Raw genomic sequence first — 27,626 nt, 5'->3', positions numbered from 1 at the left:
GGACTTCGTGAGCAGGTCTAACCCCCGTGGACTACTTTGTAAAGGAGGAGGAAGGTGCACGTTTTGCGATTCCAAGACTGACCTCAGGGCCAACCTCTGCTGCTGACATCACTCCGCCTCACGGCTCGTCGCCTCTGCTTGGAGTCCCATCAAGGTCTGAGTCTCCCGCTGTGACCGAAGGCGATGCCTCATCACCATTCATTCTCAGGCAGGCACTCGGGACGAACACACGCTCGCACCGCTCCTTGGACAACTTCTCTTTTTTTTTAAAAACAACAACAACAACAACGAAATAAAGCGTTATGATGACAGAAGAAAGTAGGGGCAAGCGAAGGAAACAAGCCAACCCCAGGAGAAATCGAGGTAAGAACCGTGCAGCGCTGAAAAGTTTGAAGAAGTTGGTAAATGATGCAGTGGACAGAGACTGAGATGATTTCTTCCGCATTTTGTAGAAAGACTAGCTCTACATAGTGTATACTCGCTGTGTAGTTTGATGCACAGCAGGTTGACTGTATGTTTCAGACTCTAATCGGTTTGCGTCCATGGCGTGTGATTGCCCTGCAGCGTAAATTGCAGGGTTGGTAATTCCGCTTTCGTCAGGTTCGGGCTACCTGTACACAAAACCCTGAAATAAAAGCACACAACCTGTGGCTGCACGCGTTCTGTGAAATCTCATGACCTTTGTATATTTTATACACCTGAAAAAAAAAGTTATTTTTTAAAGTAAATTGTAAATCATTAGTTATTTAGAAGGATCCACACTGTTTAAAACCTTCCAGTGAATCAGTTTTGATTTTATTATTTGAACTGATATCTTTTGTCAAGCCACTGTCACTGTACAGAGACTTTCTCTCTCATAGACTTTAGTTTTGTTGCTTCACCTGCTCTGAGACTTTTACAGGATCTTATTCCCTTATTGTCTATGCGATGTCCTGCTGCAACCCGATTTAACATAGAGTTTTCTTTTGTTTGATACCGTTTCAAAACATTTTTTAAATAGAAAATAGACTGCAGAAGTAATGACATACAGTTTAGGATTATCAACTGATGTGAACCCAAGGCTTTTCTTGAACTTCATGAAATGTCAAACATTACTTCATGTTTAAAAAAAAAAAATCAATTCTCCAAATCACTTACATGATCTATATATATTTAAATAGTAAAATAGAAATTATTTTAAATGATGTAACGTATTTTGGCTATAGTTTTTCTAATATAAAGGTTTTACAATATGATGCATTTATTTAAATCAGCCCATCATGTGGATGTGGACTGATTTCTTTCTTTTTAGTCCATTTCTTTCTTTCTTTTTTATTCTGACATGACTCTCAATCACCTTATCAAGACGTAATGGAAAGCATCGGATTACCATGAAGCTTTAGATGATGTCAGTTATCAGTTTCTGTGAATGCACTTCCTACAACAGTGCTGAGAGGAACCTCTAGGCCATATGCTGAATTAAGAGACATTGTTCGACATGCATCAGGTTGTGCCTTGTTTGTTTGTTTGTGTGTCTGGCTCTGAACTCACAAACAGAAGTTAGAATACACACATCTGTGCATGGATGCAAATGTACACATTTGTTCTTCTATCCTGCTGATGAGGACTGAACATTTATGTTAGAGTCAAATCCCCAAATAAACAGAACTGATCCACAACACGCTTGTGTAAGCTTAAATTTAACTTGCTACCCCTTTCTAAATTACTTAAATGTAAACCTAAACGTGACTCCCTACAATGAAATAAACCTTTTTCTAATGCTAGTGGGGTTTTTGGGTGATGTGTCTCGCTTCTGCAAGGTTGTTGTGATGCAGGGAAAGCCATGAGATATCCTTAACAAACCTAACCATTACCCCCAATGCAAACATTCCCATAAATCTATAAAAACACATAATCAACTTGGTCTCTAATGTTTGTTTTTTTATCATTGCTATCAGTGAGAGGATATTTCGCCTTCAAAAACATACAAAAGCACACACACACACACACACACACACACACACACACACACACACACACACACACACACACACAAACATTACTGTCTTTATTCCGAACTCTTGCAAACCATGCAGAGTACACCCGCCATAAACCTTTTCTGTAAGGAGTGTGTTTACTGTGTTTAGTTTATTAGTTTGCGTTTAAGTGTTTCCTCATTTTATTCAGAGAGGTGTGAAGCTCAGCAGAGTGTCCCCGGGGTGAGAAACTTCACTGGCTGCCTGGCTTAACCGGTAGTCGTGTGTGCATGCGTATACACACACACAGACACACACACACACACACACACACACACACTCACTCTCACCTTTGGCTGTCATGTAGCAGTTTGTCGACCGTCTTCACTCTATTTCACAAATCAGCACCGTCACACTACCGTGAAAGTTATCAGCAAAAAGCCACACTTACTGACAAGGACCTGTCACTTATCAGAGCACCAGCAAAAACACTCCTGTTTCTTAAACTCCTGCAGTGACCTCAGAGGAGAGATAAGCGTCACCTCTTGTCACGTTCCAGTAACTTTTACCAATTAAGGATGTGTTTTAAAAGTAAACGTAAAGATAATAGATTATAAATCAATATTTATCTAAGAATCTGAAAACGATAAATGTCATGTTAGACCGCTATATTCTTCAATATATTATCAGTAAGTTCGAGCTGCTTTTTTCCCCAATTGCACAACGACTTGTTAGTACATCTGCACGCATGTAGGCCTGCGCTGCTGGAGCGCTTATACATAGCATACGTGTTTGTCACACATTCATCAGTGCATGTTTAAAGTCTGTGTGAGTGAGACCGTGTTGCGTGTGCATCCTCGTGTCAGAGTAGAAATGTGTGCCCTAAAGCTCTGTGTAGGATTTGGAATGTGCTGGGCTGGAGGCGGCTTTGCGAGCAGGGAGTTAAAGGTCCTTGATAAAACCAAATGAATTTGGCAGGCCCAACTCATAAGACAGCGATTTGGGGGTCTTTTCCAAACCAGAAGAAAGAGAAAAAAAAACATAGGCTGGCTTTTCTTCTCTCTCCAAGGCGCCTATTGATTATGTCTCTGTCTCCCCCAATAAAACTGTCAATGTTCACCCATCTTAAAGCAACGTGAGGAAATTACTACCCTTCGTTCCTGGCAGATTGAAAACAGCCCCGAGACAAAGGGAGGAAACATATCCATTTGAAACGATGACCCGTATTTACTGGCTGTGAGTGAGATATTTGAGTTTCAAAGAGTGTGAATTAATTAGGTGAGCAATGATAGCAAACAGTTCAACATCCCCCCTTCAGGCCCGTAGACACAGTCAGTTGAACCAATGATTTCTGACACCATGGGTGGAATGCTCAACTGTACTTACACTTTTTAAAAATCTCTAAAATTTCTGGATGATGAATAGATGGGATGATTTATCTTTTTCCCTCAACAACAAATATGCTATCATTATTTTTTTTACAGTGAAATACATTTATGAAGGCACTAATTAAGAAACTAATTAAAGACTCATTTCTGTATCTGGAAGAAAACTTTCATGAAGCAACTCTTTAAAATCCATTCTCGTTCTTACTGAATTTCTCAAAAGCCATGTTGGTGCAGCACTATCAGCATCTTAGCAGACGCAACCATGAAGACTCCAGTTTTTATGTAATTTATTTAAAGTCTGGCTGTGTTATGCGCAGGCTTTCCCCTCGCCTCAAACTCAGCAGATATCCTCTCACATGCGATGAGAGTCTTTCAAACCCTTGTTCTTGAATCAGATGTAAGTTTGCGGTTTATGAGCACGTCACAAACATATTTAGTCCCGTTGCCTTGCGCTTTATGTTTTGTTAGTCCATGAAAAAAACCTCCCTCTGTTGTTGAGTTGATGTGTCTTTTTAAGAGAGAGCTTTCTCTCTCCCTGTTTCCCTCATTCCCTCTTTCTCGTTTTTCTTCTTTTTTCAAGTGCCAATTTATTTAAACTCCTTTCCCCTTTTTCTTCTTTCTCCTTCATTGATTTCCAAACCCCAGTCTTTGTATGCAGCTGGGGCCCAGCTGTGTGTCTGTGACTGTGTATGTGTGTGCGTGTGTGTTTGTGTGGGTTTTTCTGGCACAGTGCTGCCACAGTGAGCATAGCACACTGTACACAATGGACTCGAGCAGCACAAGAAAAGAGAGAGAGAGAGAGAGAGAGAGAGAGAGAGAGAGAGAGAAAAAGAGAGAAAAAGAGAGAGAATAGGGGGAAAACATTTGAACGTGAACGACTGACGCGCCTGTACAGTACAGAGCGGAGGGGCCGGCCCGTTGGACTGGGCCTACTTTAATGGCCGATGTATCGGCGCTCTGGGATGAGGGGTGGGGAGAGCGAGACAGCAATGAAGAGCCCAGGCACCACAGTTTATTACCAGGACTCTTCAAGGGGCTCAACTCAGGCGTCAGAAGCAGCGGGTGGGAGGGACGGAGGAGGAAGAAAGTAGAGGAGTACGACAGAGGTGGGGAACTGATGGGGTTGACAGGGCTGGAGACAGTTCCTCGGCGTCAGAAGACAAGGGATGGAGGGGTTGAGGGGTTGAGGGGTTGAGGGGGTAGAGACAGAAGAGACGGGCCGGGCGACAGAGTGTGGGATAATAAGTGCTTCCTCATTTGTTCCTCAACGATTCCCACAGCGCCAAATGTCACAGATTTCTCCCATCCCAGCTCTGTGTGTGTGATGCCAGATCTGCACAGCAGTAATGGGGAATCCCTTGATTGAGTCCCTCTGGTATTTTTCACATGTTTATTTGATTATTGCTCTTTGCGATGTTTCAGATGTAGCCACAGCAGTCCCATGTCTGACTGTGCATTCCTGCCGCGTGGCTGCCACACTGTTGATCCACTCTAGGAGGAGTTATTTGGAAAGTTTTCAGTTCCATTGAAGGATTAATACACGCAGAAGGGGGGGGCTGTTTGGAGTTGGAGGATTTTTTTTTTCAAGATGTTACAGCTAACAAACAATCATGATCTGATCTCTTAGTAGATGAAGGTCAAATCCGGTGTAATCACCAGAAACTATTTAAAATATGGTCCTAATAGACTAAAATGGTTCGATGGTGAACACACGTCTTTGCTATAAACTTGAGAGCTGCATGTCTAAGGATAACACTCCATCAAACTGTAAGATCACGCTAATAGCCACAGAACTCATGAGGTGTGTATAGGTGCCTGCGTATATGAGCTTTTCACACTTTAACACCAACTGTATTTCTTGCGGCTTCTCACTCCCATACAGGCATTTCTATTTCAAAGGCGTTTTATCTGATAAGGTCCACATGCTGTGTATAGTTTGATGTTGCAAATTGATTCCTTTTAATTCTCCATATAAGCCATTTGCAGTGCTATTATTACATTCCTTGTCGTTGCTTTGGCAAGACTCGTCGTCATTAAGTCTATTTGTGGGTCTTCCTTTTGTGCAGATAACATGTGTTTCACATGCTGCACATGAAAGAGGTTAAAACTATCCAGAAAGGCAGGCACTCTGCACACAATTTATAGATATGTGCTGTTTTATCACACCTCAAATTAAATTTGGAAACCCTGCTTCAGCTGTCATGTAATACAAGTCCCAGATGGGTGGCAGAGAGAGAGAGAGGAGAGAAAGACAAAGAGACAGGGAGACAGAAAGAAGCAGACCCACTCAGCTGGCTGAGAGTGTGCTGCCAGCGAAGGGGTGAGACGAAGCAGAGCAGCAGGTTGAACAAATGAACAGTTTGATATGTATCAGCAACGGAGAGAAAGACCTCAGACCAGCTAGTGGTTGCGCTGTTATCCGACATGCTTCTCATCTCTTTTCTGTCTTTCATTCTTTTCTATCTCTCACCAAGTCCTTGTCCATTTTCTTATTGTTTTAATGTTTAAATGCCGATAATTAGTCTGTTTCTCTTCATTTCGTGCATCTGTTTTCCCACTTACAACAAACCACTGCAGCTCACTAAAAATACTGTAGAGCTCAATAGCTGTAGCGAAAGAAAAATAATCAAATAAAATGGTAAGCTGTTCACTGAATTCACTTTCTGATAACTGACAAACAAAGGGATCTTGTTTCTGAAGACCAGAGCACAGCACTGGATGGATGAAACATGTGCCCTCTATGAATAGTGGTCCGGAGTCTGCGGAGGGGGTGAGATAGATAGATATGTCTTTTACTGTATATGTCGTTTTATGATACGATTTATGCCATGATACAGTACATTTTCTTGATAAACAATTAAAAAACTGCGTGTGGCTAAAATAACCTGACAGCAGTTCTACTAAGGATTATTCTTTTATTGATTAATGATTCATTTTTCAATTGTTTAGTAAATTAAATGTCAGTTTGACAACCTGCGATAAAATGGTCTATGAGGAGTTACACGCTGTGTGTCACAGTTAAAAAGAAAGTCATTGGCTTCTGAGGGAGGCTCATAGAAGGCAAAGTAAGATGCGTCATGGGTCTCAAGCTGATTTTTGATGACAGTGGCTCATCTTACCTCTGGCTCACACAAAAGTCTAACAACATTAACTGGTTGAAACTAGCTGTTGAAGATCAGTTCATGCAAAAGTAGCAAAGTGAGCTCAGAAGTCTGACGTCAAGAGTTTAAATTGGAAATGTGTCTGTTGCTGCTGAAAACCAAAAGTACAGAGAGGCTTTTTGTAACTTAAGAGTGAACAACGCCAGAATCCATTGGAAGATATAGAGGGCTGGATAGGAACAAGAGGATCGGCAACCCTTATCTTGAAAGACGAGCATCATATTCTGTTTGAATGAATGTAAGCATAATGAACTATAGCGATAGATATAAATATTATTATTATTATGTTTAAACTGCTCGTCTTTTCTTTAAATTATTAAACTAAATTGATTTTGTTATTCCAATCAGATGAGCCAAAAGTTATTATGAAGAATGTCCTTCCTTTGTCTAGGTAATGTGTGCCATTGTTATGTTATTATTGAATGTGCCGTTTGTGCTCCATACCATGTGATCACGGTCCCGAGGATAAATTAACGGTCCAAAAGCCAAATTTATTCCATTTACAGTGATATCAAACAGATTAAAGCAGCAACTCTCCACATTTGAAAAGCTGGAACCAGGGAATGTTTGGCATTTTTGCTTGATGAATCACTTAAGAGGATTAAATATATAAAAATTGTTGACGATAATTTTTCTGTTAATCAAGTTAATAAGCTGCAAACTCTAAACCAGATGAATACACATCAACACATCGATACAAAAATACAAGTTAACCTGCTCTGTCCTCCATCACTTAAAACTTGGACAGACAACAAGAAAGGCATGGGAGAGGTCAGCCAGCCAACTCCCCCTCTTTGCCTCTGTCTCCCTGTACCTGTGATCACCTGGCACCACCTTCATCTGCACATCCCACTCACAGAAATACTGCACACACACACTCACACACACACGGTTACCTATGAGGGAGTAAACACATTCCATGCTTCACTGATCTTTAGGCCCACCTGTAACGATCAAGGTTTTAGGTCTTAAATTTTACACACATCTCGATTTATCTGACTCCCCTGTACTCTCTCTCTCTCTCTCTCTCTCTCTCTCTCTCTCTCTCTCTCTCTCTCTCTCTTTCTCTCTATTGCTGGCAGCGTCTCATTTGAACACATTTCCACTTTATCTCCACCAGACACCTTTAGAGGCCGTGAAGGCATCTCCCGATGAAGTTTCACTTCAGTATTTAGGTAATAAATGCGTTCATTCGTTAAGTCAGTTAGTCGTTCAGTCACATTAAAACCAGATAGAAAAACATCTTAGGCACAAAGAGTGAAAATGTGAGAGTTTTGCAAAGTAATCAGAATAACTATTTTTGGAATGATTGATGCCTTTAAACACACTGGTCAAACTCCAACTCTTACCTCAGACAGAACAAAGATGTTGATGTTTTCTGGTTGTGTGCAATATAAGATCTGCAAAATGAATCTTTGGTAGCTCAGGTATGATAAAGAACAGGATCCATAAACCGGAAGTGTGTTCAGCTAGAAAGGAAGCAATGCAAATAATATCAGTATGCGCTGGTCCACTTCGTCATTTATCACCGTGTAACGATCTGGTAAATAGTCTTATCTCATCTTTTTTAAATAATTTGTCATGGTACGTGGTACGTGACAGGTTATCATGTTTTTGTCGGTATTGCACAATTACAAAACCTGGGACGGTTTTAAATTAAAAAGGTCAGTCACTAATAAAAGAAAAATGAAAAGGCAAGGAGAACAAAAAAATGTTCTGAACTTGTACGGATTTAATTTCTTTTTCCTCTTCGGCTGTGCGGTCGACCTCGGTACCTCAGGGAAACAGTGCAGTTATGATTATACGGTGCATGTGTCCAGCATGCAGGAGGGATGGAAGGGGAAGTAAAAGTCATAAGGCAGCCTGGCAGCATATCAGAGGGAGGTAACGTCATCTAAATGATACAAGGTACTGGGTAGGTGTGAATGTGTCCAGGCCTGATATTGGGACGGGGCTCTGAATTACAGACACAGATCTTGAAGGTTGACTTCATTGTCACTTCTTTTTTTTTAACTTTCCTTCTCAGATTTGCAGCTTTTTTTCTGGCTCTCATCTGTTGCCTTTCTTTCCTCTATCGCTCTTTGTGTGACTGTTTCATTGTTCTGTTTGCTCCTCTTCCTCTATCATCGCCTTCATTCTTCTTTATCTCCTCTTCTGTGTATCTCAACTCCTCCACCATCCAGCCCTTCCACTCTTTTTTCTCGATTTTTTCCATTCTTTATACTTCTTTCTCCTCCTCTCCGTCCATCTATCCATCCTCCGCTCCTCAAGTCCTGTACGGTCGCCATCATACACCCCCCCCCCCCTCCCCCTCCCCCCTCTCTCCCTGAGCACCTCCCCTGTCCCACTGACACCACACGCTGCTCCCATCCCCCGAAAACCACTTCAAACAGCCAGCGCCATCAAAGCCCACAGTCAGTCAGCCAGGCAGCCAGTCAGCCAGCCTTCTGCTTCGACTTAAAATTACTGTCGTCCCAGTCGCAAGGCTGCTTTCCTCTTCTGATACACATCAAAGATCCTCTTAAACTCCCGAAGTTTGCTTTTTAAACCTTTCTTCTTGTTGAGTCTTTTTTTATATACATTATTTCGCTGGCTGAGGTTTCTCTCTCTCTCTCTCTCTCTCTCTCTCTCTCTCTCTCTCTCTCTCTTTCTCTCTCTCTCTCTCTCTCTCCCTCTTCTTGCTCTTGCCATCATTTTTTTTTCTCCAACTGGGCCAGGTCAGTAATGACATGCACACACTCTCTTGTGTGGTTCTGCTGTCTTTGCATTTTTCTCCATAACTTTAATTAGTTTCTTTTTTTCAAGGCGTTGGTTCAGACGCCACATTCACAGCACACACATTCTCTCTCAGTGCACCGAGCTGTAACTATAACGTACATACAGATGTGTGTAAATTAATATGCAATATGACTCATACATCTTCCTAATCAGAACGGCAAACCCACATAAAGAACAGTTTAATAGCCTAGTGTGTGTTCCTCTTTTTGCTGCCTGTATTTCTTCATGTGTGCGTGCTTAAGGCGCAGAAAAAGTGACGAAAGAAAGGCAGAGAGAGAGAGTGGATGGTGTGTGCAGACATGGGAGGGACGATTCAGCAAGAGACAAAGAAAATAGAAGCAGAGTGACACATTAGAAAGGCATCTTCTCTATGTTTCAAAGCCTTGGAGGTCACATGTGGTCACTTGAACTGTTTCGGTGTCTCATCATCTCCCGGGTGGAGGATGTAATGTCGACCGACGCCAGAGGATGGCGCCCCGTCTGTAGGTTAACCAGGCAGGAACTGGCTGCCCTGTCTCATCTACAGGCTGTGTCTATTAAAACAGCATTTGTCATCATAACACAACGTATACTTAGAAACCGTTACATGCTCCACTTTCTAATTTAACTAAATGAGTCGTCCAACAGCAGTTGATAAAAGTCTGCTGATGTTTTTTCATGTTCTTTGCTGACAATCAGGGCCTCCCCATGGTTTACATTTGACTTTTTTGTGGAATAACAGAGTGGATTATTATTATTGTCCGATTATTTGGCAATAAGAGCTGTCATGGTAGTTGAATTGATGTTGCTGCGACTGCATATGTAGTGAATACCTTCACATGGTCTGCTCTGATCTTTTTATAACTTAATGTGGGTTTCTCAGAATACTTGTATCTTGTGTTTGAAATCAGCTGTAAGTGGTTAGATTAAGACCTTTAGCGGTTTAATGCAGTAAATTGTCTTTTTCAAGAACACCACATCACGGTAAACACCTTTAACAAATCTTATACACAGACGCTTAAAGTAGACAAAGTCAGTGGGATACCAGGCATATTTGTTTCACCCTCAAAACAAATCTGCCGTAGTGAGCAACTGAAAGTTACAGCTCGAGTTGAACTAACCAAATCCCACATTGTATAGCTGTTAAGCTCAAAGAGAAGTTTTATTTAGCGTGCACCCCTATTAAAAAACTTCAGAACCTTTGTGCTCCGTCAGAGAATGTTTTAATATTCGAAAAGGAGCCACTATTGTGTGGTTTCTTGCGCCAACGTACAAAATAAAGAGCCACATCACAAAGCTGGAACAGACCCTGAGCATTTTCATGTGTAAAGAAAAAAGAGGGAAAACAAATTTGGAGGGGGGAGACAGGGATATTTATAGAGTGGTGTGAGAGTCTCTGCAATGACAGGAGCCTAATGAAGTGGAGTTTGGGTTTTGATTCACAGTGCGGTGAGTGCGTGGGTCCCTCTGTGACCGTTACTGCATTCCAGCACCGATCCCTCGCTACACGGAAACCAGTGCGGGCCACAGGAGGAGGCGGAGGGCCAACTCGAAATAACGTGTTCTCTCTAACCGAGCTAACCTTTCTCACCAGCATCAGTCCTGCCTCCAGCGCAGCAGATGCTCACAGGGGCTCGATGGCACTGAGCTCAAACATGGCGACAAGAATGTGTTCAGACGTACGAGCTCTCACACAGTAGCGCAGTGTAGATGCAGTAGTTAAGTCAAGGTGTCACTGCTGGTGAGTCATTGACACATCAGCAAAATGAGTCAAATAACACACTTCAGCATGACAAGATAGGGAAGTCCAGAATGATATCAACAGCGTTTCTTTTTTTATCTTTAACAGAACAGTGGAAATTGTATTTTGTGTGAGTTTACTACAGATGTGAAATGAGGAAGTGACAGTAAGACAAAGAGATCAGAGGCTGTAAGAGATGATCATTTCAGCGAACAGTGTGGATGTTGAATTGCTGATGGAACATCTCTAGAAAAATCATAAACTGTCGAAATAGTTTTTTTTTTTTGATGGCTTAGATAATCCAACTGAAAATGTTGTTATTTTAAGACTTTTTAAGAACTACTTTATAAACTTTCTATATCCTTGCAAGTTCTAACAACAGACAAATAAAATATATTCTCCTTTGTGCTTGGTGTAACTGTAGAGAATACTTTGTAAAGCTCCCCACAAAGTAAAAAAGAGGCACTAACGCAAAAAGCCACACACATCTGCTTTGAAGGTAAAGGCCAGTGTCAAATAAGGTGATACTTTTTTTGACAAATGTCTCTGTGGTGGTCGACAGGACAGGTGAATACGACGGCAAACATGCAAGCAGCAGCATACAGGAAACCTCCGGAGGAAGAAGACAAGCAACCACAAGGGCTCTTTGCACACCTCTTCTCTCACACCTTGCCTCATTTGTGCAAAGAGAAAAAAACTGATTGTTGCACCTTTTTGCATAAAAATGGATTCTCTGAAAGATAACATAATTATCTAGCGACGGTATCATTGCCTCCTTAAGCTCTACCTGTGAGAAATGTAAAGCTATTCATTTTGAAGTTCCAGTGGAGGCTGTTGTCAAGTCTGTGAAAGTTGAAATCATTATAGGCCTTTAGACATTTATGTCTAGAGGCGACATTTATGTCTAGAGGCGACTTGCCACAATCTAAGAATATATAGTTTGGGTGGGAATCTAGGGGATGAAAGTATGCCCTGTAAGTGTGTTTCTCCGTCTTCTTCACACCGCCGTGTGTGTGTGTGACTGTAGCTGCAGTTCTGCGTACTGTCTAATTTAGTCACAGTTGTCTCACCGTTTCACCAGCACGTACATGCACCTTCTTGGTGTGATTACTGGTTTAGAACACAAGTTATTTGGGACTCCTTTCCTGTCCATGTTCACTCTAACTGCTCCGATTTGTTTCTTTCTGCAAAAACACACATGGTCCGACTTCGCTCTTTTAGTTGTGTTTTTATTCACAAAACATTACACAAGGTAAAAAAGAATGCCATATGTTTTGGCAAATCAATCCTTAAAAAAAAAGGATTGTTCTGCAGTCTTCATTAAGTGAATTCACACAAGCAAAGATGACACAGTACGCATGGTTCAAGTGCTAATATGAGTGGGAGGAGATTCAACCTATCAGATGTAAAAACAAATAAACTTTGTCTAGGACTGACTGTCAAAGATAAAAATCTGGCAGAGAAGTCGACATCCTCACGGTTTCATCACGAGGTAGATTAGCTTGCCCTGCAGCAAGTTTCAGCTTTGTTGTCTATGCATTTCCTTGGTGGTTTTGCTATACATTATTTCTGCTTATTTGCTGTTGGTTTAATCTTTTGAAATCACACAAGAGCTTGTTTCCAGCAGATGTGGTTCACTGTTTGGTGCAGTGATGAGACATGTAGATAGAGAATAAAAGATCAGTGATTCTGATCTCATTCAATTTTCAGATGCCAGCGCCTTTTTCAGAGCGGCCATGGCGACTGTACGCAACAGAACGTTACAGCCGCTGTCTTCGGGGGCTGTGCTTTGATTCGCAGAGGCTCCTCTGAAATCATATTCATGCATGTGAATAATGAAACTGACGCCAGCGCCCAGTCACACTAAAAGCGCAACTCGATGACAAATCAACTTTGTGAGTGTGGTATCAGTAAATAGCTTGGTGGCTTTGAAGCTAATAAAATGCCGAAAGGGATTCTGTTTTTTTGTTTTTGGGCCCTAATTGAACAGAATCATTAAAAGCCACAGTGAACAAAGGCAAAAATAGTTCCAACCCGGTGTTTGGAGTCAGTTTTAAAGATCAGTGCTTAGTGTGCAGAGTTGCGCAGCAGTTGTGCACGCTCTTGTCTTTGCAGAGCCTTTATCAATGTGAGGAAATTGGCTTGGTGTTTATTTCTTGAGCTGATTGTTCTGTGTGCCTCTGAGTGTTTCAAAGTGCAGATGTTGCCACTGGGCTGCACATTCTGTGGCGGTGGTTTAAATGCTCTGACAGGGTGGTGTCTCCTAATGAGCGGGACATCTAAAAAGGCACAGAGCCGTGACTTTGCTACTATTGCACCGCATGGGCTTTAAGTTTTCCATCTCTGACTGCTTTTCAGATATTCATGGAGTATCGCGTACACACACACACACACACACACACACACACACACACACACACACACACACACACACACACACACACACACACACGTATTTCTTTGCTGTGTTTGATCATTCTGTAGCCCTCTGCAGCAGCAGCCCGGTCTTGCTCCCCATTTAAGCCCACAATACAAGTCGTGTTTGTTTGTTTTTCTGTATTTCTCTGTACCCTAGTTTGTGCGAGTGTGTGTGTGTTGAGGGAATTTCCCTCTGTAGCGTGTTTTTCACAGTTCAACATCAGTTGGAGGATTTGTGTCAGGGACAGTTTGACACTGTTTCTTTCTGTCTCTTTCTCTTCTCTAATTCCTCGCTCCTCTGTCTTTCTTTTATCTTTCTCTCTTTCGCCATCACTTTTCTTTCTTGCTTTCTTGCAGCGTTCCTCATGCACCGGTGTCTCTGCACCTCTGTCTCACTCTTGTCGCCCCCTTTCTCTAACAATCACACCGCAGCACTGTGTACTAAATGCACTGCAAGAATGCAAAATCATATACTGCAAGAATGCAAAATCATATACTGCAGGATTCATCACATTCAAGCATCTCTTCCTCCACACCAATATGACCTTTTACGATCCCCATTGCAGTGTCACAGTTTCAGTCCTATTTTTTTCTCACCAGCAACCATTTGCAAAAGTGCTTGTTTTGTGGCCCGCTGCCAACCAGCTAAGAAATGACTGTAATCAATTGAACTAGAACTTGACTGTGCGACTTAGACTTTCATATCAATGTGTTTGTGGTTATTTTCTCCATCATTAGACAAGAATGTTTGCACTTCCTCTTCTCTGGCAACAGAAATGCAATAAAAGTGCAGCAAAACATCCCATTACCACCATTCCTATTGGTTAACATGTAATTTAGAGCATTTAATCCTCAATTTGCTGTCAGCATTCATGATATAGGCTAACCTGTAAAACATTTGGATGAATTGAAATTAAGACTTGACCACGAAAAGCAAAATTCAACACTGAGTTTTCTATATAATAAATTAAATTATACTTTGGAATATTATTGGTATCATACACTCTAACAACATTTTGAAATGAAATCCTCTATTTCTGCTTTTGTTGCAGAACGTGTCCAGGGAAAGACGGTGTGTTCATTATGTAACACAGCTAGATATAAAACAAACAATTGGCACATGGGCATCAGTGTCCCTTTTTACTTTCTCAGTGTTGTTAGGGCAGGACAAACCAAACCAAACCAGACCAGAGCAGGCCAGGGTGCCAATGTCGGAAGGAACCACCACCTTAGAGAGTGTGAGTTGCTGCCACGAGTGAGGAGATCAGGTGGGCGGTGTTTGTTCTTGGTTGCGGTCCTCCCGTGACTCATTGTACAAATGTCAGACAGCAGGTATGAATAGGAGAGCTGTCACAGAGAGTGTTTTTTAAATGTTTGATTTTCTGCGATATATTTAAAGATGGGTCATCGTTGTCAACATGAGCGCGTTCGGCAGATGAATGTGGATTTACCTCGTGTCTGAACTGCTCTCACAGGTAAAATGACAATACGCACATCTTCCTGCGCTTGCTTTTTGTTTAGCGTGTGGGCGTCCATGACCCTCGTGGTAATTTATTGAGTTCAAAATAGCAAGTGTTGGGTTTGTTTTGACAGCATGCAATACGTATTATATCATGCATTAACTAAAACCAAATCATTTAGAAATATAAGGTTTTTTTAAACATAAAAAATATATATAAGTTTTTAGCTATGCCTCAGTGTATTCAGTTGACTGTGTCCCTTTTGCTTCTGAGTTTTACCATTTACATTTTGTATTGTGTGAAATGTATCAGACATTACTGTAATGTGACATTATGTCATATGAAGAGCTACATGGATTTTAATAACTCTTGAATCAGTTTAAAAAGTGATTTTATGTAATACTTTAAAATGCATAATCCTAGAAAATGAGTTACAACCTTAAAAAAAGAAAAAAATAAGTTTATTTAAAAGTAGTTTTAATGCACATGGTGTGTGGTTCTAATTTGTATATAACAAAATCTGTATGCCCTATGAATTCAGACACACGGTATTTCTGACACAGTGAACAAGTGTATCAGAAAAACTACTATTTATTGGGTTGTTTTTATCACATGTGAGAAATGAAAATCTATTAAAAAGCACGGATAACATTACATTACCGTTATTGTTTTAAGTAGCGATCTAAGAATCAACCGAACGGTAATGATTACGTCGTGTGATAAATTGGGCCTGGCCTTGTTATTTGCCTTTAAAACCAAAAGAAACAAACAAGGTAATTTCTAGGTAATTATTCCGTGTTTACCATTTAGCCACATAATTACTAAGTCAATACCAGATCACATGTGTGCGTCGTAAAATAAACTGCAGCTTAGCGTTTTGCTGTACAGTAGATGCCCTCTGGGATACAAACAGTGAAATTGACTGTGCTGTTGTGAGCCAGTGCAAAATAATATCTTTCTTATATGAGTCTTTTTCTGTTGTTTGTATTTTAGTGTGGTTGTGTAAAGATTCTCTCTGTCTGTGTATGTGCTTACGAACATATTCAGTATTCCGTCTCCGTCTGGCTTTGGAAAACTTTCAAAAACACAAAGAGCCACTGTAGATGATCATTTTTTACGCTTTAGATCAGATTCAAGATGGATCACAAGTGTGCAGATAACAAGAACGGGGATGTAATTTCTCAGGATAAAACTCCAGAGGCGTCCCAAGCTGAAAACAGAAGACTTCTTTCTGGCAAGCAGACCGTCAATCTTTCAGATTATCAGTCACTGTCAGGCAGAGAAGGCGACAGGCAGATTAAAATAGTGCTGCAGTGTTTGATCTGAACACGGTCCCCCGGAGGACCGAGTGATACACATCGTCAGGCATGATGCAGCACAGTTCGCTTACCACTCTCTGGATATGAGTCACATTCTTCCCACGCACACTATAGTGCATGCACACAATAGCAGTGTAGTGTTTTCTACTGTGCTCTGCTCTGTGTTTTTGGTGTTCAGCATCTTCCAGCAAATTATACACATTTGGAAAACTACTTCTTTTGTACCTTGACATACAATCTCTAGTTGCAGCGAATCCCAAACCTCCTGTGCTGTTCAAAGATTTAGCTGTCCTGCTCCAACAAAATTTAAAAAAAGAGCAATTTGAAGGATGCAGTCACTATCCAAATAAATAAATCAACGGGCCCGATAATGAAAGCCATCCCAGCGCGGTGCCGCTTTAATGACAGCAGATATAGGCTCAGTGTCACTCACTGTCATGGGAGAGAGAATTAAGGCCAATTTGATGCTAATCCGGACCAGACTTTTCTCTTTTTGGGCCCAGCGGTATTTCCTATCAACCCAGGAAACTCCTTCAGGGCTGATAGGTTGACCTCAACTACATCATAAAACTTCATAGCTGTCTGTTGTAGGGAAGCACATTTGATGACCAATTTCACCCCCCATAAGAGCAAGTCATTCCTCCCCATGTTAATAGAGCAGCAAGGAGCAGCAGCTCGGATGAATCAGAGTGTTTTGCATGAGCTAACTTTTTACAGAGGTGTAATGAAGCCGGGGAAGGACATGCAACTTGATGATACAAACAGATAGGTGTTGCACTTTGAGATTAGCTAACATACTCATCAGGAGAGTGTGTGTACATCAAGTGTTTTAGGTGTGTGTTTGCGGGCCGCCCCATCGGCAGCGCTGGGCCCCCTTTTGCTCTTTCAGCCACAGAGTGAGTGTATGTGTGTGTGTGTGTGTGTGTGTGTGTGTGTGTCTTCTAGATGTAAAAGTAGACAACATAGATTTGCAGAAATGTCAGCGTCTCTGGATTTTGACGCTGTGAGCTGTGGGCCGTGACTGAAAGCAAAATACTCTAGTAAGACGAGTGTATTTGGAACGGTTCACACACAAATGAAAATCTCTCAAGAGTGACTGAGTGTTGTTTTGACAGTTTAATGAATAAACTTTGTGTTTTGTGAAATTAAATGAGCCATGAAACCTTATTTTCACTCTGATCTGATGAAAAGAGGACAAAGAGGGAAATGTATTTTAAACTAATAAGAAGCATAAGTTGTGTTGTGATCTTCATCGGAGGCTCATCAGAAACCTTATTTTCAAAACAACACAAAAAGAAGAATTGGCCTTTTGTGTGTTGGCACAGTCCAATGGTTTTGGCTTCCTCCAATGATATATTCTTAAATGGCCATTACTTGGTGGTGATTAGATATTGCCAATCAGTGAGAGGAAAACAGCGAGTCTTCAAAAAAAGCCTTGGAAATAAGAGCCTACAGCTGAAATCCCAGGCATGTGTTTGTGATTGTCATTTATTGTCTTTGCCATGGGAAAAAGTAATGCGCCTTTCCAGTTGTGCTGCAGTCCGGGCACCGGGGGTACACTTTTATATTACAATATGTTATTTATCTTTTATTCATACTGCTTAACTACATCCCTGCCCGTCGCACATGTGAGACACTTTTAGATGGACATTTTTCTACAAATCTTCGCACTAATTTAAGAGGAATTGCACGCACAAACTGTTTCAGTTTAAAATAACATTTTACCATTTGATACAGAGAAAACTGAACGGGAAATGTTGTAATTACAATGATTAATACTAACATAAAAATAAACTGTATTTTACTGGATTGGAGTTTGATCGGCAAGATTACAGCTCGACAACCATATTTTTTTACCATGAAATCAATCAAAACATTAATTCATTAAACGCATCTATTTAAATTAATTTTCAGTTTAAATGAAAGCCACACACTCTCAGAGCAAAACCATCCGTTTGGAGATCATGGTGAAATTGATCAGAAATGACTATTAATACTTTCTGTTTCTTTGTCTGAAGTTTTATATTGTGGTCATAGCTCAGTGAAATATTTGAAATATCATAACTTGGGGTGGGAAATAAGTTTGGACCCTCCATTCACAGTTCTTGATCTCCTTTACACAAACATGTATGTTGCATGCTGAGCGTGCTTGTATTGATCCTAATCCGCAGATCAAACCACACAAAGGCATAAAAAATATCTCATGATAAGAAACATATTGAACAACTTCACATGAGGACTATTTTATTCCTCCTGCTGACACTGAAAAAACAAGTACGCTGTTGTCCATCTTTGACCTCAAACAATATTTTGGAATTTACGAACTATTTGTCTTTTTCCCCATTTGGTTTCAGTTACTGACATAATTTATTAATTATGTGGCATTGTCTCTGGTTTGTTTTGGTCATAATCTACAGCTGACATAATAGGAAACTCAGAGATGTTGCATTTAGAATCATGTTTAAAAATAATGAATATATATCCGGACACCACAAAATAATAATTGGCTTCTCTTTCAATGTAGATTAAAGATACACATTTATGATCAGTGATTTTCAATATATTGAACATTTATGATCAGTGATTTTCAATATATTTGAAAATACAATATATTCTCTATGAGCATATCTGTTTGCTGGATGGTATTTAAACAGGACTTGTCATTATGAGTGTCTTTTGTCTCCCCTAAAATTTTTTTGTCTTCTTCTGTTTCTGTCCTTCTCACAGTGGATGCTGAGCAAGTGAGTTCACTGGGATCTGAGGGGGAGGATGAGGTGGGCCTGTGGAGCCTGGAGCCCCAGGACTGCCAGGAGAGCCTGGACAAGACAAGCTTGACACCCAGCGAGGGGACGGAGGACCCTGTCAGCCCTGCTCGCTCCACGCGGCCGCACAGCCTCAGCCCCGGCAGCAGGAGCTACTGGCCGCAAGTGGAGCAGGAGACCGAGGCCGTAGAAGACGCCACCACTGCATCTACCACTGACAGGGAGGGAGACCAGCAACCACTGAGGATGTACTGTAAGTTCTAAGCAAATGTATACAATATATATATATATATATATTTATATATATATAAAACTTTAGCCATTTCAAGTTGAGCCTTTATTTTCCAAACGGTTTCTGAAGAATGAAGGCCGGGCCAAGAAAGTGTGTAAAGTGTAAAATATGATACTCAAAGGTAAAAAGAGGAGCCTACTAGAATATTGTACTCAAGTTAAAGTACTGTTACTTTTTGCACACACTTTTTTTTACACACCTCGTTGCACGCAAATGGAACTACGTTGCTAGGCAAATGGTTGTGGACGTTGTCATCTGTGGAGCTCAGCAGTGTGTTGTACTCACAGCATCGCAAAGTCCTCCACAATCTGCTCCAGGTTCAACTTCTTCCCTCGTTCATTCTCAAAGCATATAACCAGTCCATTCGGCCTGTCCGTCCCAGTGTAACCAGTCATCTCGGCCTTTCAGGTCCCACAGCACTCTTTCAATTCAAAACGTTTTTGAGTTGAATGCTCCTCCACTGTCACATCTGGGGTTAACAGTCCCAAACAGCACAAAGTACTCACACACCTCACTGAAGGTAGGGGGTCCTCAGTAAACGCATTCACCATGAGCATGTTAGCACTTAGCATGTTAGCCAGCCGAGGGTAACTTCCATTGGCCAAACCCAGTGTGCCCCGACTGTACAGGTCACGGACACCGTGGCTGTGTCACTTAGTGTGCTCGCCGAGTGCTGCATTAAAATCAGCCGTTAAGTAAGATGAATGCAACACTTTTTTTAACTATGCTGTTGTACAGTAATGCTAATTATAACCACACCTCATGTGATCCTTAATTTAATTGTGCTTGGAGTGCTAGGCCCGGCTCCTGAACTCGGCACGTGAACGCAAACATTTTCTAACGTTTTATTTCCGGAGCGTCCCCACTCTGGACCATGGAGGTGTGTCTGCGCCCTCCTGCGGCCGCAGACACACCTGCCTACCTTCTGAACTTTAAATGAAGCGAAGTACAATACTTGTGATAAGAAACTAGGCTACTTATGTCAAAGTAAAATTCCAGATTTTTAGAAAAAGTTTGTATGAGCCTGCTGTGTAGGACACCACTGCATGTGTAGTGTAAACACATTTACAGTGTTTTTCTGATGCAAGACACCGGCAGTCTCATGATGCCTCCCACAGCCCTCTAGATACACCTTCATATCAGCTCCTTGTGAAACCGTGCCTTCCCTACAAGCTGTTCCTTTTTTTTCACTCTTCTCTTTGAAAAAGGCAGCCTTCTGAAAGCATGACAAAAGAACTCATCCCACACAATGTCACAATATTTCCATGCATCAAAGAGGTGACGTTACGGTACTGAAATCAGCACTGCGCGACGCGAGGCTTTCCCTTTTATTTAGGGGAGATCAAAGGCTCACGCAGCTTGCCTACTAACAATCACTTAGCTCCTTCGCCTCGTGTGATTTGGCCTTGCCTGATGAAGGCGAAGCTGAGTTTTTACAACACTCAACCACACAGGCTCTTCCCTTCACCACATAAAAAAACAGCTCAAAATATGCCAACATCTGCAAACATTTGAAAAATCTTCCTCAAAGTCCCTGTAAGCTGGCTTGATTCATGATAGGAGGCGCCCTCTCTTCTTCACGTGGCTTTCTCTCTCTGCCTGCCCTCCTGTCACTGCACTCAAGGACACAAGAAAGAATTCTTTGAATCTGATATCTGGCCAACTAGTTCCCAAAATACATTGTTTTATCAGTCGGTCTTCAAGTAAACAATTTAGATCCATTAGATTCAGTTGCACAGTGTCACTTTATGATTCATCCCCACTCGTGCTGCACACATGAATATTTGAACAAGACATGTACATTCACACAGAGTCAGAGAGCAAACGTTTTTAGAATAATCTTTATTCAACACATAGTTCATGAAAGCAGCAAACGTTCAACCTCACTGACAAGAGAGCTGACCAAATGAAACGATAATTTCAAAAGGAGAGGTCATATAAGATTTCTTTATACTAAACTGCATTATAACGGGATATTGTTCATGGTCTTTTGTGCAGCGTGTGATACTTTTCTTAGTCTGTTTTTGTTGTATGCATTGTATTTATTCTCTGCTTTTATGCCACCCTCGCTGCCAGGATTTTTATTTCAGTGAGACTTGAATTAATTAAAGGAAAAAAAAGAATCTAATAATATTTTCCTGCAAATGTAATAAAACAGAATGTATCAGAATTATGTTTTTTTATTTTTACAAAATGCCTCTTAATTAATCTCTAGTTAAAAATAAACATGTTTCCTATTATGGATATTATAGTTCCTCTGCTTCTTTTTCTCTGTTCGCAGGTAAGAACTCAGACTCCCAGATTGCTTTGGAGGACCTGGCCCACTATGAATTTCTGGCCCAGTTGAGGAAGGCCTCTACCTCATCCAGTCTCTTGGACCACCTGGACCACAATGGCACGGCAGCGGTGTACCACCCAGAAGGCAGGCACGAGGAGCTGCCACCTGCCATCTGGTCACCAGGCGCTCAGCACCGCTCACCCGAGGGAGCAGGTAGGCTGATGAGGGAACAGCTGCAACAATGCTAAATAGAAAATCAATAAATCTGAAGTTACTGCTTTTGAGCCAGGCAGTATGTTGTTACAGTGATGAGCCGCTCAGCTGCAATAGCAGTGATGCACTATATATCAGATTGTATATGCTAATGTTATTCAGAGAAAATGGAAAGGAAAGCACTTTCAACACATCAGCTCATCAGCCGCTCGTGGTTCAATAAAGAGCCTTCGACACATTTTACACATCCGTGTTCAAGCAATTCATGCATGTAACAGCGTGTGTTGTCCCACGATGTAAATATTTTGCTCGTGGTTCAACATTTTATATAACATATACCAAGTAAATATAAAAGGAGTAAAATATCATATTAAAAGCATACAAAACCTTTACTCGATGAAATAAAAAAATGAGGTTCAAACAATATACCATGTACAGTATAACTCTAGACTTTCTTTTCTGTACATTTAAATAGCAAACAAGGATAATTTGATATCTTGCTCAATAAGCGGTTTGCAAAATACATAAATGTACTACGTACACATTAAAAAATGTCACATCTCTCTCTGGACTCTAGATGCAGGGAGGACCCAGCAGGCCTGTCCATTCTGCCACAGGATGTATCGGCGAGGAGCCTCCTTGAGGGACCACATCAAGTACTGTCAGGAGAGGGAGGGGGGCCACATGGTGTGCCCGCTCTGTGGATACACTGCCACCCTTAGGGCACAGATGGAGCGGCACCTGGCTTTTCATAACCAAGTGCAGGACAAGGTGAGATACAAACAGACAGCAGGAGGAAACGTCACCGACATGAGCCAAATCGTCATTCTATGACGTTTAGGGTTACAAAGTTATTTTTGTGTTGATACAAGTGACAATGCGGAAATTCATCCCTAAATGTGTTGTATTATAAAACTAATACTATTGTCTTATCATCGTAGAGTTTCATCGCTTTGGATCAAGGCATTGAGACCAGGAAGTTCAAATGTCTGCAGTGTGGGAAAGCATTCAAGTACAAACACCACCTCAAAGAGCATCTCCGCATCCACAGCGGTGAGACAAAATACCATCAAAACAGATGTACTAACCCATCAATTTGCTATTGTTTCCACTCTACTACTAACCCTTACTTATCGTGCCAGTTATATGGTGTGAAATTATACCTAATTTGATATGTTGACAACAAGTTAAAATAATCTACGACAAGACAAGATAATTATGAAAAATGTTGAAGATATTTTCAACACACTCTTTGGCATCTTTTGTCTAATATATCACGCCTGCGTGTCTTCCTTTAGGTGAGAAACCTTACGAGTGCTCCAACTGCAAGAAACGTTTCTCTCACTCTGGCTCCTACAGCTCCCACTTGAGCAGCAAAAAGTGCCTGAGTGGTGGAGGAAATGGAGGGGGGAGCGCAGGAGGAGCCAGCGGTGCATTTAACGGACATAGCCAAAGCCCCTGCCACCACTCATTTCCAACATCTCCCTCTGCAGGTGTGGGGAGAAACAGTACTGACAAGGGCTCCCCGTTGGCTTCACAGACCCAAGATCAAACTGGGCTTCTATGTCAAGTCCCAGAGGATCCTCACCAGCTTTCCCTGCAGGACCCCAACCACAACAGTGCCAGAGCATTCGACCTGGCTCGGCTTTGGGACCCCTCAGCAGAGCTCTCTCTGAGGGCCAGTATACTAAAAGGGACCACATTGCTGCCTTATCTGCACTCTGGGACCAAGTTTGAACAGATGCTGCAGGAGATGCTTCACAAGGAGGTGAGGAAAGAGGAGGAAACGGTCAGAGGAGAAGGAGGAGCTGCAATGGAGGAAAGGAAGGGGATTTACAACGGAGAAGGGCCTGACAGGAAGGTGTCACCTGACAGGAGAAGAGAAGCAGTGAGGTCAGGTGAAGGGGAGAGAGGTGTGCTTGGGATGACGTGTCGTTGGTGCTCCCAGATTTTCCCCAGTGTGCCGGTGCTCCTGCAGCACGAGCGCTACCTCTGCAAGATGAACCGAGAGGCAGTGGAGGTGCTCGAGGGTTTCCGCAGCAAAGACCACCCCTCGCCACCTCTATTCTTCCCCAGATCTGCTCTCCAACCGGAGAACGGCAAACCGAGTGAAGTATCCAACGGCCTGTCTGGAAACAAATCACCATTGCAGAAGCCCAGCTGGCACTCTTTACCACAACAGCTTTTGGTGGCAATGTACTCTCCCCCACAGCCCCACCATGACGCCCCCTCCTCTCAAGCATACTGCTCCAGCCAGGAAAAGGGAAGCCCAAGCCAACCAATCAACCACTCCACAGAGCTGTCATCGCCTCGGGTCAGAAGGAGGTTTCCCTCTTCAGGTTTCGGTTCTCCAGTCTGCCTGGACCTCACCAGCTGTCCTCCCGAACTGACCTCTCCTCAGAACCAGCCCAGCAGCCCCTGGTCTGCCCAGAACGAGCCTCTGGACCTCTCCCTGCCCAAGCAGCTCTCAGACCAGGAGGGGAGAAACAAAACTGTAAACGGCAACTCAGGTAGACAAGAGAGGAGGGAGCACGGGACCCAGCAACTCAGGAGACCAAGTCCGACGTCACACCTCCCCCTTCACCACCATCCAGTCTACAGCAGGGCCGGAGCTCCTATGTTTCCAGGTTCTTTATATAATGGATTTCCTATCTTCAACCAGTCTGGTTTAGGGCTTTCAGGACATGATGGCATCACAGCGATTCCTTTCAGCCAGCCAGTTAATAGCCCAGGGTTTCTCTCTCCTATGGCTTACATGATGGATGCAGACGCAGAGGCGACCCTGAAAAAGATCCACCAGGAGAGACAAGCTCTCATGGTGAGTAAGGTCTCTCTTTTAGGTTTGTTTAAAATTAGAATTATATGTATTTACAGAAGAACAAGGGTAAAATGAATACAGAAGCGGCAACAGAAAATACATTAAAATATCTGATCATATTGTAAAGCGTTACTGTAAGAATTTGTGGAATTTGATTAATATGAATCTAAATATATCATGATTTTCATGTTTTCTCTGCAGGGTGAAGTGTTAAGCCATGGAGCTCTAGACTACCTCTCCCTCATGGATGAAGGACTGGAGGGAGAAGGGGGACCCGGGAGGAAAAGACTGAAGAAGACAGACGAGGGGCTTTACGCTTGTGACATTTGTGACAAAACGTTTCAGAAGAGCAGCTCTCTACTCCGACACAAATACGAGCACACAGGTCTGCAAGATTTGTACAAACACACAGAAGTTATATGTCATTTCCTATAATTCATAGATAATTAGAATATTTGTTTAAAATGTTTAAAGGAATAATTTTGTAAAATGGCTTATTTGATTTCTTACTGAGAGATGCTGCTAGACAGATTTTCTTTGAATAAAGCCAAGCTGGCTGTTTCCCCTTGTTTCCATTCTTTGTGCTAAGCTAAGCTAACCGGCTGCCAAATGGTTATGATAATGTCCTCTCTATTTAAAAATGTATTTCTTTTTTTATAGAATATTATAAAAAATGTCTCTGTATTTATTACAGGTAAACGTCCTCACGAATGCAAGATCTGCAACAAGGCCTTCAAGCATAAGCACCATCTGATTGAGCACAGCCGGCTGCACTCTGGAGAGAAACCCTACCAATGTGACAAGTGTGGCAAGCGCTTCTCTCACTCCGGCTCATACTCACAGCACATGAACCACCGCTATGCCTACTGCAGCAAAGACCAGGATCCAGACCAAGATCATGAGGAAATGCCTTTCACCCCAGGGGCAGGCAGAAATATCGGGGGCCGCCTCGCCGACGAGACCCCTCTGTCCATGGAGGACACTCAGACGGCGCACTCCTTCCTCAGCGATTCCAGTCTAGACGGAGCTGCAGAGGCCCTCAAGGAGGAAGAAGAGGAAGAGGAGGAGGATAAAGACGCAGGTGTTAGTGATGGTCATGTGGAAAAGGCACTAGTGGGTTTGTCAGGAGCAGCAGAAGAGCTGGGAGGTAGCCCCATCCTTGGATCACCTACAGCGGAGAAGGGCGTGCAAAACGAGAGAAATGGCTACGATGTGGGAAACCACATTGTCAAAGCAGAGAGAGAATTCTGGGACAGAGACACCGAGGGCCAGAATGGAGACTTGGACAAATGTGAACTTAGCCTGGATTTAACAGATTTACCCAGAATAAAAACTTAAGGTGACTTCAACAAGCTAATACAATGCATATACCATATATATATATATAAATATAAGAATTTTGATACACTTTTTATTTCATGTATATATATATATATATATAAAACTGATTTAAAAACATTTTTTACATGAGAAAATGCACAGAACTTCCAAAGCATAGATGGCCTTAAATTGGATGAAGCCATACAAACAAAATATATGTGGCAATACGAATTATAGTATTTTATCATGCAAAATAGACCTAATATACCTACAGAGTATATTAGTTTTGTTGTAATTGTTTTTGTTTGCCAGGACAGCTAAAACACATTTGGGTTGACTCATCTGAGGTCATGTATCCAGATGTGACACTGCATAAATCTCACTTTTTATTCGCTTGCTGCTGCTGACTATTGCACAACCCATATAGAAGAGGCCTTTGTATTTTTATGTCCAGGATCCAGTTTGCTTTGTTTGAAACATTTTGACCGTTCACATGTAGATGCACACCAGTGTGTGAGTTAAGAAACCAGACTGCGCAGGAAAGGATCGATTGCAGTAATGGAAAGACATCTACTGTTACTTCAGCATGCCATTCAAGTTAGAGCTTAGATGTTACAGATACAGTCATATCAATCAGATTCGCTTGATGCTCAGTTAGTATATTTATTCTGGCAAGTGCAAGTAACATTCAATATCCTGTGGTATTATTTCATACAAACCCATACCTCTATTTTAAGAAATGAGCAATAACTTGTAACATGTTTTACATGAAAATACACACATGCAGCTATTACTTCGTCCCAAAGCTATTGATGGCTTGAGATTATATGGAAGTACTCCTTTTTGTTATTCATGCTGTGAAATAAGGTACAACCACCTCATCGCTGCAGGTTAACTATGGCGCTCAGTGGCTTTGACTAATCAGCAGTCTATCTTGGTAGTTTAGAGCAAGCAGTGAAAAGAGGAAGAACTGGAAAGTGGTTGTTTATTTATTTTTTAAATAAAAAGCAGTGGACTGCACCTTTTAAATGGTATGCTTTGCTAAGGGACAGTCATTCCTGCATATTAAAGGGGGTAAAAAAAAGAAGAAGTCGGTTTTGGGGGGTTTTCCTTCAAGGGAGCAATCAAAACTTCCACTGCCTCACTGTTTGTGTGATAATCACACAGAGCTGCTTCATTTCATCTTATGCGGAAATATCCCCCATTTCTCGTAATAATTTACATGTGCCATTTTATCACCACCGGAAACAAAAATGGGCCACACATTTGGGCTGTCTGTTAAGGTGTGGCGATAAGGTCAAGACTCAGGACACATACAGCAGCTTTTAACTTCCTCTTTCTGGCTGCAGTGAAGTCAACGTGAAAAGTGCGTGAGATGTACTCAAGACACTGTGAGTAATCTGACAAAGCCTTGGTACGACGAGATAAGACGGTGGTGCATGAGGTGTGACTAAGCTTCTAGCATTCATGCATACCGTGGCAATTTTTGGTCATAATGTGTGTGTGTGTGTGTGTGTGTGTGTGTGTGTGTGTGTGTGTGTGTATTTATCACCAAAGATATGCAAATTTGACACGTCAACTGCCACTGTTCTCGTGCGTGGTTCCTTACCTGTTATTTCTGGGTCAAAAACATACTCAAGAAATGGTTTACTTTCCCTCAGCGTCTGCACACTTTTTTTTATAATGTTACAAGCAGTGTTTTTTTTTTATATATATCTTTTTCTGGCACCCATGCAACTTTTGT

General features: G+C 41.8%; 1 protein-coding gene across 1 annotated transcript; it reads left to right on the top strand.

The window, feature by feature from the left end:
* The first annotated feature begins 107 nt into the window (after positions 1–107).
* Positions 108–27,626, top strand: LOC137873895 (zinc finger E-box-binding homeobox 2-like). The gene is made up of 8 exons (XM_068712377.1): positions 108–363; positions 18,927–19,214; positions 21,535–21,744; positions 22,322–22,515; positions 22,686–22,797; positions 23,043–24,562; positions 24,764–24,947; positions 25,257–27,626. The coding sequence occupies exons 1-8, from the start codon at positions 303–305 to the stop codon at positions 25,898–25,900; spliced, it is 3,213 nt and encodes a 1,070-aa protein (XP_068568478.1). The 5' UTR covers positions 108–302; the 3' UTR covers positions 25,901–27,626.

Source organism: Cebidichthys violaceus, unplaced genomic scaffold (assembly GCF_023349555.1).
Source record: "Cebidichthys violaceus isolate CVI_PGR_0920_01 unplaced genomic scaffold, fCebVio1.0.p SCAF_17, whole genome shotgun sequence".
Lineage (NCBI taxonomy): Eukaryota > Metazoa > Chordata > Actinopteri > Perciformes > Stichaeidae > Cebidichthys > Cebidichthys violaceus.
The sequence above is the reverse complement of the archived record's forward strand: the minus strand, read 5'-3'. Positions and strand labels throughout refer to the sequence as shown.